We start from the raw sequence: 19,906 nt of genomic DNA, 5'->3' as shown, positions 1-19,906 counted from the left end.
ATTGGACCAAATGACAGACACCACTCCCTGTGGAGACTATGTGTAATAGGAACTTTAAGACCTTTTCAGTCATCTTTCTCACTGGAAACACCATCGTGTCTACTTTTATCTCTTCTGTAGCTATCATTCTCTGTGGGATTCTGCAGTTTCTGTCTGCCATTGGGCCTGAGAATCCAGAAGCTTATGTGCACTCCTGAGAACCTAACCCCTTATGCATATACGGAGCTCCTGTTGTCAGAATTGTAGTCAGATCTTACAGGGTAGTTGAGCTGGGTGATATGGAAAGTGAATACCTCTTTGTGGAAGAAGAGAACACAGAAGTATCTGTAGGAAGTCCCATTTTAGTTGCATATTAGTAAGGGGGGAAAACACATTTGGCTAGAAGTCAAGAGACCCCGGTTCTAGTCTCACCGCTTCCATTGCCAGTGTGACCTTGGATATGTCTTTCCATTTCTGTAGTGCTCAGTTTCCTTGACTAGAAATTTTTTTTTTAAATTAGGCTAAGTAATTTTCATGACCTTAAACATTCTATAATGAAAATTCTGTAATTCCATATACTCAGCTTGCAGTCTTTCCTCTAATGTGTTGCTATAACTACCCCTGAAGAGCTACCAACCCACGTTCCATTCCCAGGTAACCAGCCTTACAGCTTGGCCAGGCTTGAGAATGAGTCATTAACTCAGCCTTAGAGCCTCACATCAGTGCTCTTCCGAAAAAATGCCCCAAGCTCCTGCTTAAGGGAGGATGTACCCCAGCTGCATGGCCAAAGAGAGAGCTACCTCTTAACTGCCATGGCAGTGCCAGATAAGCTACTGGGGAAAGAGCTGCACTTGAAATGCCAAGGACACTCTTGCCTAGGGTCCTCCTCATTTGCCCACCCTCATCCCTTCAGGTTCCCTAGGACAAAGGCATTCCTCCTTCGGATTCTTCCCATCGCTCTTCCTCTGTCCTCAGACCTTTGTTTAGCCCAAGACCCTTTGTCATTGCAGTTACTGCATAATTTCTGACTTCCCAAACAGCTGTCAAAAAAGGGGATGTTAGGAAATCAGAAATCAGCGCCCCACCTTGTGGTGCTGAGGCAGCAACTTCATCCCCATTTGCCTCAGAATGTATACCCAGAAAGCTGTTCCCAACAGCCTGAGTTGTGTCCGCAGCACTAGGAAACACAGTCATTTCTTGGATTTTCATCTGATCCTAGGCCAAGTCCCACCCTTTGCTCTGCTGCGGTTTTCTTTCTTTATTAGGAATAGATAGTAAAAGAAGGACAGAGAGAACCAACCATTGTTGCCTGCGTTTTAAGTACATACCAGTGTGTATGTGCTGCCATAGGCACTGATAGCCAGAAATGGCCTGTATACCTAGGAAGATTCAAAATTGGCCATTTCTTAGCCAACTGCTGCAAAGTGCTGCCTGCCTCTTCTCCTTCTCAGTGCCGGATAGATCACACCCACTCAGTCCTCATTCCCTGCATTAGTATAAATATGCGCTTAAGAAGCACAAGGTCCTCCTTTCATGGACCCTCCCTAGGAACCTCAAGAACCTCTGTGAACCTCAAGAGCCAGACCTCCACCTCCTCCAAAAACACACCTTAAGCAGCACTGGCTGTGGGAATTTGCAGCCAAACTACATTATTGAGGCCCTCTTAAATCCAAGCCTCCCAGGGTCCTTGGGTTGAGCTGGTACTGCCTGACCATCGGGTTCTGCTGAGGTGGCGGTTCACTTCTGGCCAGATCCCAGGAGCTGAGGCTGACCCATTTCCCCTGCTTTTCCCAGGGCATAGGGAATTTGGTTCTATCCCCAAGGAAGCCAGGGACTAACACACTTAGCTCGTGGAAGATGCACTGGAGTTGGGGTGCATTTATTTAAACTAAAGAAAGGTGGTTGACAGCTTTTAGCATTTTCCCACACTTAAAATTAACATTGTCTCCCTCCCCAGTCGTGCCTCTTCCCTCCCTCCCCCACCCCTTCATTTAAATATAAATGACTCGGTCAATGCTTATAAGACTATATAGGTTCAGAATCTTATTCAATTCAATTTAACCCTTTGGGGACATTGAATTAAAAATTGAACAATATTTATTAAAATACAAAAATACACTTTTCTCACATTACAATCAGTGTTCTTTTGTTGGCATCCCCGACCCGTACCACCCCCTTTCAAATCTGAACCCTTTATTTCCTCTTAAAGCTAAAATAATAATTGAAAGTTACATCATTAAATGGACCAGAATAACAGATCTTGCCCCTGCTTGTAAGTACTGGAGGTAGGCCTAGGGGAGGGAAGCTTCCCTCCACGATGCCCCATTCAGCAGAACTCCATGCCGAACTCATTTGTGTGTTCCCCCTTGTCAGTTTTGTTGTAACATGCCCCCCTACAAAACATCCTGGTTGGCAAAGGCTTCTTTAAATTGAGCCTGTGCCCTTTTTAGCTCTCCTTTTCCTCTCTACTCATGTTCTGCCCCCACTCTATCACCACAACTAGTTGGCATCAGCTGTAATAATCCCTAATGAATCAGCATTTAGAATAGTCACCAAATCCTAAGCATGAGAAAAGCTTCCACTCCCCCAAGTGCCCCCCCCATTCCCAGCCTATCCTCCTTTTCCACCTTAAAACAAGCAAGATCTTTTTTGAAAAAAAAAAAATCATAAAATGTCATCATTGTCTACAATCATTTGTCAGATACCCGGAACAACAGGTGGACACGGCACAATGCTGATTTATGGCCTCCTGTGAATCATCCCCTCTGCTGCTCTGCTTCCCTCTTCCCGGTGCCGCACCCCCTTCAGGCCGCCTCCTCCCGGGAAACCCTGAATAGACACATGCCTTGCAGAGTGGGTTATGCCCAACTGCAGGAATCTGGTGCAATGTGAAAGCATTTGACTGAGAGCTACGCCAGCTCCCTGCCTTCCAAGCTGTCCTGAAGCACTGTCAGGGGAGACACATCCAGTCTTAAGGCACAAACCCAGAGGACTTGTGCACATGTACAAAGAAAACAGCCCCTGTAAGGATTAGTTGGAATTTTGATGGTTTTCCTACTTAAAATATATTTACAGATCTATCTTCCCCATTGTCTCTGAAGGAAAAAAAAATATTGCCTCTCAACCTTTTGGCACAGTACAAATTTGTGATGCTTTTTTAAAATTACGTTTTTTAATAAGATAGATCTGTAAAGACAGCTCTCAGCTTAAGAAGGATGTCTGTAGAATGGTATTTCTAGATCCTGTGAAGCATCTTGTAAAAACTGACAGATGCAGTCCTACCCTCCCTACCCCAGCAGCATACCCTGCCACTTTAGGGGTGTTGGTTGTTTCAGTTTGTTTTGTCTTAGCAGTTTCCACCTTACACCAGTTGACTTGAGGCTCCTACCCACAACATTGCCAAGGTTCCCTTCCCCCCCACCTTTAAATAGAACTTACAAGTTAGAAAATAGTTTTGTTTTGATTTTTTTTTGTTTTTAAATTTTAATATAATCTTTTTTAACCAGCCCATAGATTTAATATATAAGCATATACAAGAAAAAGTCTCTCCCCACTCTGTACAAAAGTTGCTCTTTTTTTGTGCATTCTATTGCATTTTATAAGTTTTTGAGGGAGGGGGAGTCATATTTGAGTTTCCTGTACCTTGTCCTTGGTATGGGTCTGAATTATATAAGGTTCAGAGATAGTGGTGACTGTGGGGTGCAGAGAGTTCCCCAGGCTGTTTTCTGTCCAGTGGGCCCCATGTGCTGGTTTGTAGGTGTTGTAGTTAATATGGTCATGTATTGTGGGCAACACTACTGCCCCCTCACCTGATACGCCGGATGGAGCTGCTGTTGCTGCTGCAGACGCTGCTGCTGGGATGTCTTCATCCACCTGGATAATCTCTACTGTCCTGGCAGCTGTGACTGTACTCCGCTGCTGGTGCCGCTTGCGAAGTTTATAGAAGACAATCAACATGGCAGCAGCTAGGAGAGTCACTGCCACAAAGCAGCCAATGATGATCTTGGTGGTCTTCATGACTTCATCCAGGCTGGTCTGCATCTTGTCAGTAGTGTCTGTCGAGGGCACTGGCACCTGCTTGGGCACACGGGTGGTCTGAATGAGCACCGTGGTAGAGGTGGTATATGCCGGCTGGTAACCAGTGGATGTGGTGGGAACAGGCTTGTACTTCCGTGTTATGTCCTCAGGTGATATCTCTGTGGTCTCCACTGTTACAGTGGTGAAGAAGCTGAAGTTGGGGGTGTTGAGCTCGGCCGAGCTCACATTGAGGTAGGCCGAGGCATTGGAGTTGCCTGCCACATTGGTCACCATGCATGTGTATACTCCAGTGTCTATGAGAAGCACACGAGAAAAGTTCAAGGTGCCATCATTGAGAACAGAGATTCGTGGGTGCCGGGAGGCGTGGCTGAGCACTGTCCCATTGGGCAGCAACCACTTCACAGAGGACATAGGGGGAGTCCGACACTTCAGTTCTGCCATCCGATCCTCAGAGATATTGAGGTCCCGGGGTGCATCCATGATGAAAGGGGCAGAGCACTGAAAGGCAGCCTGGTCCACCTCTACCAGGTAGCGGCCTCGCATGTGCATGGGAGCATGACAGCGGCCACAGCAGGTGGAATTGGTGGGTATATACTCCCGAAGCCACCAAGCCAGCCACAGAATATCACAATCACAGTTCCAAGGATTGTGGTGTAGGTGCAACTCCACTAGGTATCTAAGGGGAGTGAAGAGGTCATGGGGCAAAGATGAGAGGTTATTGTGAGCTAAGTTGAGTTCTACAAGAGAAGCCAGTCCATCAAAAGCATTCCGTTCAATCAGGCTGACCTGTGAGTTCATCACCCACAGTTTTTTGAGGGAGCTAAGCCCATGGAAGGACCCAGGCCTGATCTCAGGAAAGTGGTTCCCTGACATCTCGAGCTCCTCTAGCCCCACCAGGGGTGTAAGATTGGGCATATCCTTAATGTTGCACATGCCCAAGTTCAGGTACTTGAGGTTGAACAGCCCCTCAAAAGCCCCCTCAGAGATATACTCCAGCTTCTTGAGTTCCCCCAAGTCCAGACGCATGAGGGAGGGCACCCGGTTGAAGGCATAAGAGGGAATGCTCTCAATGGGGTTGTTTCGAAGCCAGAGCTCCCGCAGTTTGGACAGGTACTCAAAGGCCCCACTGGGGATGACAGTCAGCCAGTTGTCAAACAGTTCCAGGGTGTTGAGACTGGCGAGGCCATTGAAGGCCCCCACCTCTATCTGCCTGATGGAGTTTCTGCCCAGCTGCAGGACCTCCAGGTGGTGTAGGTGCCTGAAGGTGTCGGCCTGAATCATCTGGATGTTGTTTTCCATGAGGTTGAGATACCGGGTGTTGGAAGGAATACCCTGCGGGACCTCAGAGAGTCCCCGTCGGGTGCACACCACCTTGCTGAACTGGTTACTGCAGGAACAGACGGAGGGGCAGTTCTGGGGCCCGGCTGAAGCGGCAGCAGAGATGGCTGCACACAGAATCCACACTTGCGCCGTGAGGTAGACGACGGGAAGCAGGACGGCATTCCAGGTGTGGTGCACAGTTACCTGCCACAAGAGCTTCATGGTGTGGCACGTTCATAATTCACCATCGCCTGGGATTTTGGCTTGGAAAAGAGAACCAGCCTTACCCCGGCTTAAGTGAGCTAGGAGCTCCTCTTTCCATCTGGAGAAGGAGGTGGGGAGGGGGCGATTAGCAAGCAGATCGGCCTAGGAAAACCCTGCGAAACTACAGAGCGGCCCCTCATCTACCAGCCCACCCTCAAGGCCAGCCCATAGAAAGCTAAGACTCTCTCCCACGTTGCAACCATCCCCACCCAATTCACTGTCACCTACCTCGGAAGGAAAGCAGGAAAGAATTAGCGCTGTGTCCTTAAGCTTTCTCCACGAGAGCCGGGCTCATCGTTCCCATTCTGACTTTAGTTTTAATTAACAAAGGGGGAAGTAGTGGGGGCAGGGAGGGCAGAGGGGAGGGGAGGGGAGGGGTGGGGGAGACAAAATGGCTTCTAGTAAATCCGGAGCCGGCGAAGCCGCGGAGTTGAGGCGCGCCAGGGAGAGCCAAGGCCCGGCGGGCTATGCAGGTGCATGCCCCCCCGAGAGCCCGAGGAGCGGCGCCACCAGCGCTTCCCTGCTTTGTCCTTGGACCCTGGCACCAGCTTGCTCCAGCCGCGGGAGAAGGCGCTTCATCGCCAAAGTGTATCTCCGGGGCCCCCCGGCCCTCTCCCTGGGCCGCCGCGGGGGATGGGGGTGCGGGGGCGCTCCCGAAGACGCCCAGGCCGCGCTCGCTGGTTGCTGCGCTGCTCTCCACTCCGCTTTCCCGGCGTCGGCCGCCCGGAGCTGGCGGCAGCTGATTGCAGTCGTGAGCTCGCGGGGCTGCGAGAGTTAAGAGGTGTTCGCTGCGCCTTCGCCCTCCCTAGGCACACACCCCCTTTTCTCTTCGCCTCTTCTCAGAAGGGTTAAAAAGACAAAAACTGGGCTCAGTTCTCCAGTCCCGCCGACTGCTGGCGCGAGGAGCGGTAATCCGTCCAGCCCCAGAGGAGCAGCGGCGTGGACGTGGCGCTGGGACCCGGTCCGCGAACGGAGGAGCGCGCAGCGCCCGCGGTCGCGCCCGCACCGCAGGCCCCTTCAGGGAGTCCGGGGGCGGGCGCGGGTCCGGCGGCGGCGGCGGCGGCGGCCGCAGCCCCCGGCAGCGCGCAAGCGCCCGCCGCCGCCCGCCACTGCTGGGCTCTCGGCGCGCCGCCGGCCCCGGCTTTGTGCGGAGAGTGCGAGTTCGCCTCTGGGGCTCCCGGAGCCTTCAGCAGCCGAGCTGCCAACGGGCTGCTGCAGCGGCCAGAGCGCTGGAGACAGCGGCGTGAGCAGTGGGGGTAGCGGCTGCGGGAAACGCTCCGAAGCCCGTGAACATGGTCCCCGCTGGCTAGCGGCGGCGGTGGCAGCAGCGGGGACCCTGCGCTCGGCGCCCACCGTCTCCTCCTCGCGCCGGGCTCGCGGTGTTGCAGGCGGCAGCCACGCAGACTGCTCTCTCATCCTTTTGTCCTTCAGTCAGAACGTGAATGTACTGCTGACGCATACTGTTCTAGGGAGAAGATTAGCGTGATGCAGTGCTCTTATGTATTAACACCGCTCTCCCTCTGCCGCCTGCCCTCAAGGGGTTAACGCCGCGCCTTCCAGCGCGCGCCGGCCCGCGCCGCGCAGCCCCGAGTCGCGGAGGGCTGCCTGCCTTCCTCGCTTCCTTCCCTCTTTCCTTCCTTCCTTCCTTCCTCCCTCCCTCCCTCCCTCCCTTCCTTCCTTCCTTCTTTCTCCCCACCCCCCCCCCTCCCCGGCAGCTTCCTCCCCGCCCCCTCTAGACGTTCGGAGCGGCCCGAGCGGGCGAGCGGGCGAGCGAGTCGGAGTGAGCGTCAAGTGAGGGGCTGCGCACTAGTCGCAGGCATTCGCAGCTATTTTGGTCAGGTCGGAGCGAGCGGCTGGTTGGCCGCTGATAGGCTGGAGCGGTGCGGAGCTGCAGCGGGAGACTGCGCGGCCCCCACCCGGGCCACTCAGCACCCTCCAGCCCCTGGACTGCCGGGCTCAGGGGCCCGGGTGCGGCGGCCCTCGGTGGGGCTGCAGCAGTTGGCCGGCCTCCTGCGAGCGCCCGCGTCATCCGCACCCCCGCTGAATGCTGACGGGGTGCCTGGCTGCGCGGCCAGAGTTTGGATCTGCAGGATGGTGGGGACCCACGGGCAGGCAGCCGAGTCGACGCAAGGGCTCCGTTGAGTCAGAAGACCCTGAGCTTAGCCTTACTCAGTGCCTGTTCTTCCAGTCCCCTCCCTCGCACACTTTCTTGCCCCTTCCCCTCTCCCACAGTAACTAGGGCTTTAAATGATAGTTTTCTTAATGAGGGCTGTGGGGGCGGGAAACAGTGGAAAGAAAGACCAAATCGAAGGAGGTGGGGGAATGACAACCTGGGGAGGATTGAGGTGAGCTCCCGGAACTCATGGTGCAACCCATGGTTCCATGGTTCATTCATGGAGCTGCACACAGCCTTGCCTCCCTGTTGCCCTCTTTTCCTCCCCTGTATGCAGACCAGTAAGGTGATTTCTGCCTTCTGCCCCTTGTGCTGCACCAGCCGCTCTCTGGGAGCCCCTTAGCAGCTTGCTGGAAGGGAAGTTCTGGCCCCTGCTTTGACAGGCTAATAATGTAAAGCATAGGTCAGCATTTGCCATCTCATTTCCTCCGTAAAAGAACCTCTTTCCTCAGCCATGTGAGGGTGGAACAACCTATAGATTGTTTCTGCAGCACTGAGCTGTAGGTCCAGTAGAACATGGCACGGGCTTACTATCCCCTCCATCCAGCCTCACCCCTTACTGCCTCCTCACCTCTCCTCCCTTACCGGCTTGTTATCTAACAAGTGTATCTGTTTAACCCTGTTGTTCCCAGGTGGGCTGTTACTTAAGGATGAGGACGCCCAGGATTTCCCAACTTCCTGAACTCTACCACAGCCATAATCTCATTAGTATCTGCTGCTTCAAAACCTAAACCTTCTTCAAATCCTAGAAAGTTCCAATGTCCAAAACTTAATATTCCTGTCCCTCATCAAGACCTTGAAGTTTACATTTGCTATCAAGGAAAAACATTAACAGATGATATTTTTGAGTCCTTTCTTTATGATTCATTTTCTGAATGGGTAAAATAAATGTGTGTGGCACACATTTTACACACATAAAAGTTGTAGCACCAGGATTTGAACCCTGACAGGCCTCACACAGATCGGTGTCAGGGCACTTGGGTGTGGAAATGATTCCTCAGAGTGTTCTTACAGAGTAATGCAGTCAGATTTTACCCTCCACATGGCAGTCCTTGTTAGGGTGTTTGTGTGCCCACCATACTAAGAACTTACACTGCACTGGTGAAATGACTGCCTCCTGTTGTCTCCATTTTCCAGGTGAAGGCACTTAGCTCCAGCAAGCAGTAATTTGCTTACAGTCCTGCTGCCAGATAGTGACAGTCAGCTCTTCAAGTCAGTCTTCAAATCTCATGAGACCACTGATTTCATCCCTAACAGAAATACCCACTGTCTCTACTGCACAAGCCAGTGGTGGAGGCAAGGTTGGGAAAGGACTGATCATTCAGTGAAGGGTTTATGAGAAATCAGAAAGAGCATGAGAGAAAGGACTAAGTAAGAAAGTAAGTCCTGTAAATTTATGTCGCTTGTGATGAGAGATCAAGGAGATAAATGAGAAACTGAGGTAAATCATACCCTTGTGCTAAAATCTAATTCCATTTGTCTCTGTAGTGGCTTTTCCCTTGTTTTAAAGCCTAGACTGGCCTTGAACTCATGGTGATCCTCTAGACTCAACCTTTGAACTTCAGGAGTTCTAGGCATGTGCCTCCAATCCTTTGAACTCCTCACTAAAGCCCTGAGTAAGAAGGATACCACTGTCTGGTGGACCCAGGAAATGTGAGCCTGGTACCCCAGGGATCTGTGGGGAAATCTTCTGTCCTTGACCTAGCTGCCACTGAGCAGGGAAAGTGTTGTTTTATTGGGGATATTGGGGGTGGGAGGGCATACAGGGGTATCACTAGGGTCTGGGTGGTACACTGGAGTATGATGCCTTTCCTTCCTTGGGCAGAAGAGGGGCTCTGCCTGAACTGGTTTCCTGCCCGAGGATGCAAACTGGGGTTCCATCTGTTTAGCTGCTGCCCCCCCCCCAATTGTGAAGGTAGATGGGAGGGTGGGCTGAGTTGGATTAAACCACTACATGGGAACAAGATCTTCTCGTACTAAATGCTGCTGATACTGATGAGAGCACGTGTTCTCAAATTCAGTGGAGCGCTACGTGGGACTGCTTTACCCTTTATGGGCCAACAAGGCCTCCGAAGTTCCTGGAACCTACAGAGTAGACTAAAGAAGAGGCTGGCGCACCTGCAGTTCACAGTCCTCCTGACCCAAAGCAGTCCTACAGCTTCTACTCTTGATAAACTGAGTTCCCTGTGGTGTTTTGCCCCTCACAACTAGTGGTTCTGGCTGGTGCCTGGATCTGTAGAGGTACCACTAAGAAAGAAGAGACAGCAACTCACACTTAAATAAGAAGGAATACTACACTGGGCTGAGAACATGGGCAGTTTCACATAGGCACTGTTTGTTAAAAGAATGCTAAAGGTGCATTCAGTTTTGAAGAACGGGCCTTGTACTGAAGTTGGGATGCTGAGTTCTGGTTGGTTTTTCTGACTAGATATGATGCATAATGAAGTATGCCTTGATTTATAACATCAAGGGACATGGACTAGAAAGTTTCTTTTACTTCTCATAGTCCATGATTTTCCCTTCTTTTCAGACAGGCAGCTTTGGGAAGAAGGCTGATCTTTGGGGATTGTAGCCTAGCCTTAGAGCTAGGCCATGGAGTTGAGGAGAGAATGCTCCCTTCAGTTAGTGTAAACATCCGCAGGACTGGAATAGAGCGGTCATTAAAAGGGCGCATCGATCACAGAGTATTCATTTTTAAAGAATCCTGATAAGAGAGAGATCCTCTTAACTTGGCCTCTCACTTTACTGATGTTAAGGAAACTCAAAAAGGCATGGCAACTTCCCTAAAGTCACATGACTAGTTAATATCAAAGTCTGTTCATCTGGGTTCCTTCTAGCAATATGCTGATATGTGGCTAATTGGCCTTTAAACCCTGGGGTTGAAGATATTATCAAATGCTTGCCCTGTGTTCTTTGTGAGCAGACATATCATATTCTACTGCTTTGAGGGTAAAGGTGGAGTTTTGATAGTGCTAATATGCCATTCGGTATGACTTGGGTCTCTGATAAGAAGTCAAAGGATTGTTCATGTAGAGGGACCCAGGACTGTCAGGCTAGCCCACTCCCTACTTTGCTAATATGTCTGTCCCTGAGGCATTATCCTAAGCAGCCACTAGATGTCCATAATGCCTCATGGGGTTTGCCAGCAATAGCAGGGTACCATCTTGCCCCTAATATGCTTTTGGGTCCCTTCTGGGGAGGTCCAACAAGAACAAAATCACAGTAAGAGCAAGAAAAGGGATTTCAGAGACAGGAATAAAGAAGGAAAAATAATATGAAAATTATTGGAAAGATATTGGTTGGTGAATTTGTAATGATAAAAAAATGTAAAAAATATTCCACATAGAAATAGTCAGAGCAGTGAGTACACACATGGACTCATGTGCAAATGCTTCTTCTCTGGGATCACCTGGTCATTGAAGTCTCTGTTCATCTTAGAGGAGGCTCCCTTATTGCTTCTGATCCCCTAGTGAAGCTATGCTGTTATTGCCCATGTCATAAATAGAATGTTATTTCTTCCTTGAGTGGATGGTTCAGGGCAACACAGATGCTCTGGAAGTTGTTTTCTCTAAAATCTGCTCTTGTAAAGAAAGTCAGGGGAAAGTGCTTAAACTAAAGAAGGAGGAAGTCAGAAAATAGGCTAGCACGATATAGCTTGTGGTAGATGTCCAGCATGGCATTCCCAGTGCCTTGGATTCTGTCCCCAGTATTGAATGTGGCAGGGTTGGGGCACTCCACAGAGCCTAGCAAGAGCAATTTTCTAAAACCTCATCTGAAATAAGACAGGGTGGCTGATAACCATTCCAGAGAGCTGGGCTTATGATGTAGCTCAGGCCTACCTAGCATAAACAAAAGCACTGCCTTAATTGGGCATGGTGGAACATACCTATAACCCAAGCATTCGGGAGTTCACACTCATCCTACATAGCAACTTGGAAGCCAGCCTGGGATATATGAGACCCTGTCTCAAGAAAACGAGAGGGAGGGAAATTACAAGGAGCTATACAGAATACAAAGGCCTTTTTCAACTGAGACTAGTTTCACTGGGCCTGGTATTGTGTTTGGGCTGGAGTGAAAAGACAAGCTTCCTGCCTGCTAGCACTCTCTTCCTTTCTTGAGAAAGTAAGTTTGGGATGCCATTCTTGCCACAGTCACACATAAGGGCCAACAATCAAAGAGGTCCAGCAGAACACTCATGAACAACCCTCCTCCCTTTGCAAATATGCTGGCCCGTCCAGGTTTACTTTTTTTAATCACCTGTATATAGAATAATAACTTTAGTAACATTTTCTGGGTGTTGATAGGTACTTAGATACTTAGGATGTAAACACATACAGCTCTGTGAGCTAGAAACCATTAGATTCACCAGTTTATGGGTAGATTTAAGAAGTTTTGTTATGGTTATAGAAGTAATGAGTGAATTTCTGTGTCTGCCATAAAAATATTTCCATATAATAGTCAGTGACTTAAGCCACCAAATTCTCTTGGAGGTTTAGAAGCTCAAAGCTCATATTCTAGCAAGGCTTTGCTCCTTGGAGAATCTTGACTGGCCTTGACTTCTGGAGGCAGCCCTTGTCTTGTCAAGTGTGTTCCCTCAGGCTCTGCCTCCGTGGTTACACTGTCTATTTTCTTCTCTTTCCTGCCTATAATTTAGAGGGACACTTCTGGTTGGATTTAGGGCCCACCAGGATAATCAAGTACCCTAAGTGCAAACTAGGTCGTGAATCGGGGGTCCACACCTACAATTAATTGCTTCACAGATGCACATGTGTAGTATCTGTTAAAGCCACATGTGTACTCTAACTACATTATGTATTGTTTTGTTTGTTTTTATTTATTTATTTATTTATTTATTTGCTGATTGATCTTTTCTTTTTTTTCTTTTTTTTTTTTTTCTTTTTTTTTTTTTTTTTTTTTTTTTTTTAAAGCACGGTTTCTCTGTAGCTCTGGCTGTCCTGGAACTCACTCTAGATCCACCTGCCCCTGCCTCTGGAATGCTGAGATTGAAGGCATGTGCCACCTCTTCCTGATGCATGTATTGTTTTTAGTATGGAAGCTACTATAGAAAAGAATTGTTTTGTCTAGTCAGTTTTTGAGTGAATTCTCTTTCTGTTGTCTTTTTATTATTTAGGATTACTTATTCTTGGCATTGCTCCTAATTTAAAACTTCAAGGTATAAAGTGTTTTTTCTATTTCTAACAGTTAATATAATTCTAAGACATCATCTCACTCTATAGCCCTGGCTGCCCTAGAACTCTCTATGTAGATCAGGCTGGCCTACAACATGAAAAGATCTGCCTGCCTCTGCCTGGCAGGTGCCACCCACCCACACTAACTAAACAAGCTAGTTTACCAGCGTGTCAGCATCTCACATGACCACAGAACATATATTCAAAACTGCTAAGGTAATCTCTGTTAGATTAGTAAAAACCTGTGCTGTTTGTAGTCTATTCTCCATAGCAACTAAAGTGCTCTTGGTAACTTTACATCAGAATATGTTACTGATTTACTTGAGATGTTCCATTTTCCTCATATATTGAATAGCAACCAAAATGCCTACCACAGCTCCTCAGCCTTTATCCCTTCCCTTCAACCTCAGTGATGACATTTATCAAACCCCTCCATACTCCTAGCATAACAGTTGCACTGGTCATCATATTCTGAAACATTCTTAAATTGATTCTTTCTTTTGGGATTTTGCTCTGTCCTCAACATAGATTGCTCTTTCCCGGGTCCTTAGGCTAGCTTCTTGAGCAGGTCTCCCAGCAGACTTAAAGCAACCCACTAGCAGTCTTAATCACATTGACCAGTGTTCGCTTTATTTACTTTGTACCATTTCCAGAGATGACGGTGTTTGTGTATTTGTCTGTGTTCATTGCACTCCCCCATGGAAGCACAACATTGGCCCTTCCTTCTCAGTTCTTCATCTCAGTAGTAAAACTGTTCTTAGGCTTCTGAGGAGAAGAGCTTGGACACCATTAGTCAGTCCTAACTCTGCTCCATTATAGTCTCTAAAAAGGTAGTTGAAAACTACCTTTGGTTGGTTTTGTTTTCCTAACACCAGGATCCTAGTGATCTCAGGATCTCTCCAGTTCTCAATTTTGACTTTCCTAACCCCTGCTGACAGACTCTCATGAGAGGCAGTTTCATGGAGGCAACATAAAGGCATACAAGTTTCTGGCGGTTGTGAATGTGAGGAGTGAGCTGAAGTGTGGACACAAGTCTACAGACATACCTGCACTCACATCTGCACATGCCTGTCATTTCCAATTTTGCTAAAGTGCATTTTCTGCTAAGGGAGTGAGGACTGTTGAGCCTGAAATAGAGAACACCAGGACAGTGAGATCAAATGCTTTGAAAGTGGCTGTGCCAAGGCTTTTTGCTAATTAAAGAATGTTAGGACAATCACCACTAGCAGCAGTAAAGGGCGCCCCATTACCTCTCTCTATGGCGAGTTGGGTAAATTTAAAGGCAGCTATAAATACCCCACTGAGCTCCTGAGCTTAAGCACAGTTGGGGCTGGGTGAAAAGGAGTCCTAGCTTCTATCTCCTTCTGTCCCTTCTCTAATAGCTGTCAGTCCCTAAGTTTTTCATGACAGCAGAACAAACAGTTCCATCAACAAACTCTTAATTTAACTTAAAACACCCTAGAGGAGGTACCAGACAAGTGAGAATCAAGTCTGACTGGGAGCCCAGGTCCCCTGGATCCTTTGACATTTTTTTTTTCTTTTGCCTAAAGGAAAGATGTTTCGTCTTGTTCTTCTACCTACTATAGATGTTTTTAAGGAAAACAATGTTACTAGGCTTAAGGCCACTCTCCCAGGAATATTCTAGGCACCCTTTACTAGAATTCAGTATTTAGAATGTGTGAGTAAGTGGAAGCGTGCTGTCTTCATTCACTCTGCAATTTTGGGCTAATTTTAAGAAGTATGATCAAATTTGGAACTTCCATGTTTTCAGTCTCTTGAGCTTGGCCTGCTGGATCCTCTTGGGTAGTTTCTTGTAGCTCTTCCACAGCCTCCAAGCCTTTCTTACCCTGCTAGTCTATTGAGTGCTGCCATGCTGCTACTACCTTCTCTCTGTCAACCTCCTTGATTTGTTTGCTGTTTTTGTAGATGGATCTTCATTTCTGGCCACCAAGCTGCTTTATATAATCCATCAATTGTTTTCAGTCCCACACTGCCAGCTTTAGCTATGGCATGGATCCCCCTAGTTCCTAATGGTATAACTTCAGTTTACTGCTCTGTAAATGATTTAGCAACTTGGCTTCTTCCCTTCCATCATGCATTCATTGACCCATCCTAGGGTCTTCAGAGCCTTAGGGGGAATCAAAGGACACATAGCATGTGGCTAGAGTGATAGTGACCATCCTCTCTTCATCCTACCCTTAGCCTAAGGAAAGGAGTACTGGTGCGGGGGGGGGGGTGGCAGGGGGGGGAGTACAGCCCTGGGAATGCCAGAACCAGCGGCACCATTGGCTTCCCCATGAGTCAGCAAGTGAGCTATAGGTAGGTTGGCTGCCACCCAGGTTCCTGGATGCTCCGTCCTTTTATTATAACTTTTTGGGGAAGTTGTATTTACCTGCTTTGGTCCATGATGTCAGATGCTGCTTTTACCTGCAGATGCTGCCAATGGAACTCACCTTTATTTTAGAGGATGTGGCTGTTGATGGACTTAAAATAAAGGAGCTAGGATAGTTAGATCTCACTCTCGTTTAGACAGGTTGGAGAGTCCCTAGTCAGTTGGTTAGCAGGGCTGTTCACATGTGCATTTTCTCCTATCTACTTACTGCCTCTTATCACAGTATATGCGTTTGACTGGAGCCAAAAAGTAGATTTATTTCTCTTTAATTAAAGCAAGCATGAGTCTTTTGAAATGTATTCTCTCCTACCATAGAATGCCTCCATACACCCCACCATAAATCCTCATCTTTCAGTTTTTATGTCACTACTAGCCAAAGGTGCTATAAGAAGCAGCACCTAAAAGCTTTTTGTCTTGGACCATTTAAAATTTTTCTGTAAAAATTTTACAGACTGAGGTGGTTCTGCTTCTAGTGAATACAGTGAAGCCCCACCCAGTTGAGGGTCTAGGACTACCTCCTTGGAGCCTCGCCTCGCTTAGAGGAGCCGTCATTCTGTGTCTCTTTCTTGGTAACTGTGGCTAGTTTGTGTGGCAGCCCAGTGAGACTGCTTGATTGGTATTCTGTGCACAAGCACTGAAAAAAGCCCAGGAGGAACCCTGCCAGCCAATAACTCTGAAAGGGCTCTTTGTGCAAATGAGCAGCATGTGAGCTGGACAGGGCTCGCTCCCTCCCCCGCCAGTGTCCTCTCTGGCCAAGCAATTTGGTGGTGCTTTGGCGCTGGCACAGAGTACTTTGGGGATCCCTCCCCAAAAAGAGACCATCTTGGGATCCCAGACACACAGAGCAGCTTGAGCTCTGCCCTTCCTGCCTGGCTCTGGCAGTCTGCCTCCAAGTGCCAGTCAGTGGGATCTATTCAGGGCTGTGTCTATGCATAGACGAGGGGCAGGAAGGAAAGAAAGGAGGTGAATGTGAGCAGACAAACCATCAGCAAAGTAGGGACACTCACATCTCTCTCTGGTGGGACCCCAGAGTCCTGGGGGCATGGAGCCACACTGCACATGAGCTTCCTTCTGTGTCGGTCCATCACTTTCTTCCAGCAGAACCTGAGCCGTTTGATTTCCTCATCAACTAAAGCTGCCTGTTGTCCTCATGCCTGAGAAAGGAAAGAAATAAGACCCTTTGTGCCTGCATAGCTGACAGCTGCAGAGTAAGACTCCATCAAACTAATACCAAGAAGCATCCTGGTGCTGATAGAAGCCAAGCGCAGGCAGGCACAGGCACTAGTGACTATCCAGCCCCATGCTTACTGCCTCTTAAGGAGCTGGCTCCTGCCACCACAGTTTGTCTCTCTCAGATGTTCTTTGTTATTAATGAGTTTTCTAAACGCATAAGCTTGACTCACTTGCTTCGGTGAAGGAGACCATTCTCATTAAGCACTGTTTTCTAGGAAGGAAAAGCATTAAGTGGGTGTTTAAGAATTTTCTAAGGTCTTATACTCACATGTAAGCCTGGAAGACAAGAGGACTGACAGGTGAGGGTAGGTGGGAGTGGTCAGCCTCCTGCAGGTTGCTCATCTCCCTCTCCATCTGATGGCTTCCTGAGACAGCCACAAAGAGTGGCCCTCCTCCAGCCAACACCAGTTGTCCCTGAACCTCCATTTCAGATTATTGGTGTTCTGGGTTGTTGCTGTTGTTGTTGTTTGTTTGTTTGTTTCATATAGGCCTCACCTTTCACAATTTTTGCTACCTCCATATGTCTCAATGACCTCAATTATTTTGAATATGTTGATCAAAGACCCAGATGTCCAACTGGTGACAGAAATACAGGCTAAAAACGAGTGAGCTGAAGAGATGGGTGACTCAGCGGAGAGAGTGATTGCTGTGCAAGCATGAGGACCCAAGTTTGAATCCCCAGAATTTATATAAAACCTGGGCAGAAATGAGGACCTGCGTCTGATCTCAACATAGAAATCCCCTAAACATTCTGACTAGCCAGAATGCCAAAATTGGTGCACTTCGAGGCAATGATAGACCTTGTCTCAATGGAGAAGGAGGAGAATAATTGAGGGAGACAACTAATGTCACCCTTGGATTTTCACATGGACCCACATAGAAGAGCACCTACACATGTAACCCACATTCGGGGAATAAAAGTACCTCACAGTCCACAGAAACAACGTCATGCTGTCAGCAGAGTGGGCAAATAGGACAATGACATCAGACAAAATTGGGAGTGGTTTTTTTTTCCCCTTCCTATCAGACTAAATGCCCTTATTTTATTCTTGAAGCCACCAAAGAAGGGCCAAGCAAAGAGAACAGCATGGAGGGGAAGACTAAGGTAGACTGAGGTGGGCAGTGTGGAGGGGTAGACTGAGGTGAGCAGTGTGGAGGGGAAGACTAAGGTAGACTGAGGTGAGCAGTGTGGAGGGGAAGACTAAGGTAGACTGAGGTGGGCTGCCTTGTAATGGAAGCTAGCAGAGTAGGACTCCCTGCACTGGCATGTGCTTCTCTATCCTGGGTGTGTCTGCTCCCAAAAAGGAACAAAGATGTCACCCTACTTGGGGGAGGAAATTTCCCCATTTTCCTGAAGCAAGTGGCTGGTCCATACTCTATCTCAAGTAAGGCCATGGACATTTAAGATCTATGTGTTGCAGTGTCTCTGCCCCACGTGGTCAGATAGTTTTGCAGCTTGAAGAAGCACCCTCTCCCCCACACTTCATACAGACACAAAATGTACTCGGGGCAGGTGGGCTCCTAAAGATACACACTTCATAGAGTAAGCCAGCCCACCATATCCCAGAAGCCTTTGTCCCATACTAGGTCAGGTAGACGGCAAATCTGAATCCAGTGCCCTGAAAGCTTTTCTCTGCAGTTTTTTGCAGGGGTCCCAGGCAGCACAGTCCCTAAACTCCTTCCTATTTTCACTTTGTTGGAGCCACTCATTGTTTTTGCATTTTACAAAGAGCTTTCTTCCCCTTCTCATTTCCTGTCCATTTTTTCCCTATTCTTCCATTCCCAAACAACTGGACACAGTCTTCCAAAAGGCCTTGTTGGGGTGAGAACAATAGACATATGTTGGTCAGTGGGTCAGATAAGTCCTAGGGTTCTGTTGCATGGGGGAGTGACTGTAGTTCACAATAATAAATTGTATTTCTCTTTCTCTTTGTTAACTCTGTGTGTGTGTGTGTGTGTGTGTGTGTGTGTGTGTGTGTGTGTGTGTGTGTGTATGTCTGTGTTTGGCATGCATGCCATGGGGAACCTGTGGGGAGGTCAGAGGGCCACTTGCAGAGTCAGCTCTCTCCTACCTTGATGTGGATTCTGGGATGGAATTGAGGTTGTCAGGCCTTGCCAGCACATGCTTTACCCACTCAGTTTGTAAAGTGATAGATATGCTTGTTACCCTGATTTGATCATTATACAATATGTGCATATGTCAATAAATATGTACAATTATGTATCCATTGAGAGCAAAATTTTGAAAATATACACAAAACAGAGAAAAAAATTCTCTTGAAAGAGGAGATGGCTTTGCTGACAACTCCAGAGGTCTGCCAGCCTCTGCCATGCGTCTGCTCTGTTATGTTTTCCAGGTGCTTAGTGTAGACTATGTCTCTGTATTGATGGATCTCATTTGGTTGTCATGTGCATTTGTCTTGGAGGCCTGCTAATGCCATTTGAGTTTCTGAAATCCTTATTTTGCAAATCCATTTGTGTCCTGGGTTTAGCTCCCGATTACAGGATTAGCAGAGATTATAGGGTCTGTCTGATGTCTTCTCCAAGCTTCCTATCTGATTTATGGCTACGAATTGAGAAATCTGCACACTGATAGAAAGGAAATAGGGGTAGATATAGGCTGCTGGGGAAAAAACAAACAAAAAGGATCTCTTAAGAAGAACTGGGATTGTGCCTGCCTTGATGTTTGGATCAGAACCAGTTAAGAATCTGAAACCTTGCCAAAGGCCACATGACATCAGAACTATTCGAAACTGGCCCTCCCTCTTCCTCCCCGTCCTCAGCAGCTACCCCTGGAACGGAGGAGTGGAGGTCTGCACTGAGCACCCGCCCTCCGGTGGCATTCTTTGCTGAGAGCTTTCCATGTCGTCAGCCGTCCTGTGGCCTCCACCTTGTCAGTTCTTATTAGACAGACCTTCTACTACACTGTGGAGCCGGAGAAACTGAAAAGAGAGACTGGACAGAGATGAGTTTGGGATACAACTCCTGCTGCTCCTGTTAAGGGAACCAGTGATGTAGCTTTCAGGGTTAAAAAGGCCATATATAACTGTGCTAAAAATTCATGGGTCACACTAAGCTGTTTAGCTTTAATAAAGAGGATTATCATGTTGTCTGAAAAGTTGGTCCCAGAAGTACAGCAGCTATAAGGTGGGCTAGTTTAATAAAAATGTGACCCATAATCAGATTCACAGGTGTCTTTTTTTGGCTGCAAGATGGTTGCCATAACTCCAGGCATTTCATACTTACACACAAAGCTCCAACAGCAGGAAAAACTATAGATTCCCATTTTTTAAATAATGACAAAACCATTCCCTAAAA

The 19,906-nt window shown here is 47.9% G+C and overlaps 3 protein-coding genes across 3 annotated transcripts in view; 1 reads left to right on the top strand and 2 right to left on the bottom strand.

Annotated features, from left to right (window-relative positions):
* Positions 1 to 19,906, top strand: part of Snd1 (staphylococcal nuclease and tudor domain containing 1) — a 391,069-nt gene that overhangs the window by 326,818 nt on the left and 44,345 nt on the right. The gene's annotated exons all lie outside the window — the stretch shown is intronic.
* Positions 3,484 to 5,958, bottom strand: Lrrc4 (leucine rich repeat containing 4). Its single transcript, XM_034518747.2, has 2 exons — positions 5,830 to 5,958; positions 3,484 to 5,659 (listed from the first exon to the last, which is right to left on the bottom strand). The coding sequence occupies exon 2, from the start codon at positions 5,557 to 5,559 to the stop codon at positions 3,601 to 3,603; it is 1,959 nt and encodes a 652-aa protein (XP_034374638.1). The 5' UTR covers positions 5,560 to 5,659; positions 5,830 to 5,958; the 3' UTR covers positions 3,484 to 3,600.
* On the bottom strand, positions 6,619 to 16,447 carry LOC143434481 (uncharacterized). The gene is made up of 2 exons (XM_076913206.1): positions 16,363 to 16,447; positions 6,619 to 7,066 (listed from the first exon to the last, which is right to left on the bottom strand). Exon 2 carries the CDS (start codon positions 7,015 to 7,017, stop codon positions 6,619 to 6,621), a length of 399 nt encoding a protein of 132 aa, XP_076769321.1. The 5' UTR covers positions 7,018 to 7,066; positions 16,363 to 16,447.

The sequence above is a fragment of the Arvicanthis niloticus genome, chromosome 15 (assembly GCF_011762505.2).
Source record: "Arvicanthis niloticus isolate mArvNil1 chromosome 15, mArvNil1.pat.X, whole genome shotgun sequence".
In the NCBI taxonomy this organism is placed as follows: Eukaryota; Metazoa; Chordata; class Mammalia; order Rodentia; family Muridae; genus Arvicanthis; species Arvicanthis niloticus.
Note: the sequence above shows the minus strand (reverse complement) of the source record. Positions and strands in the feature narration are given on the sequence as shown.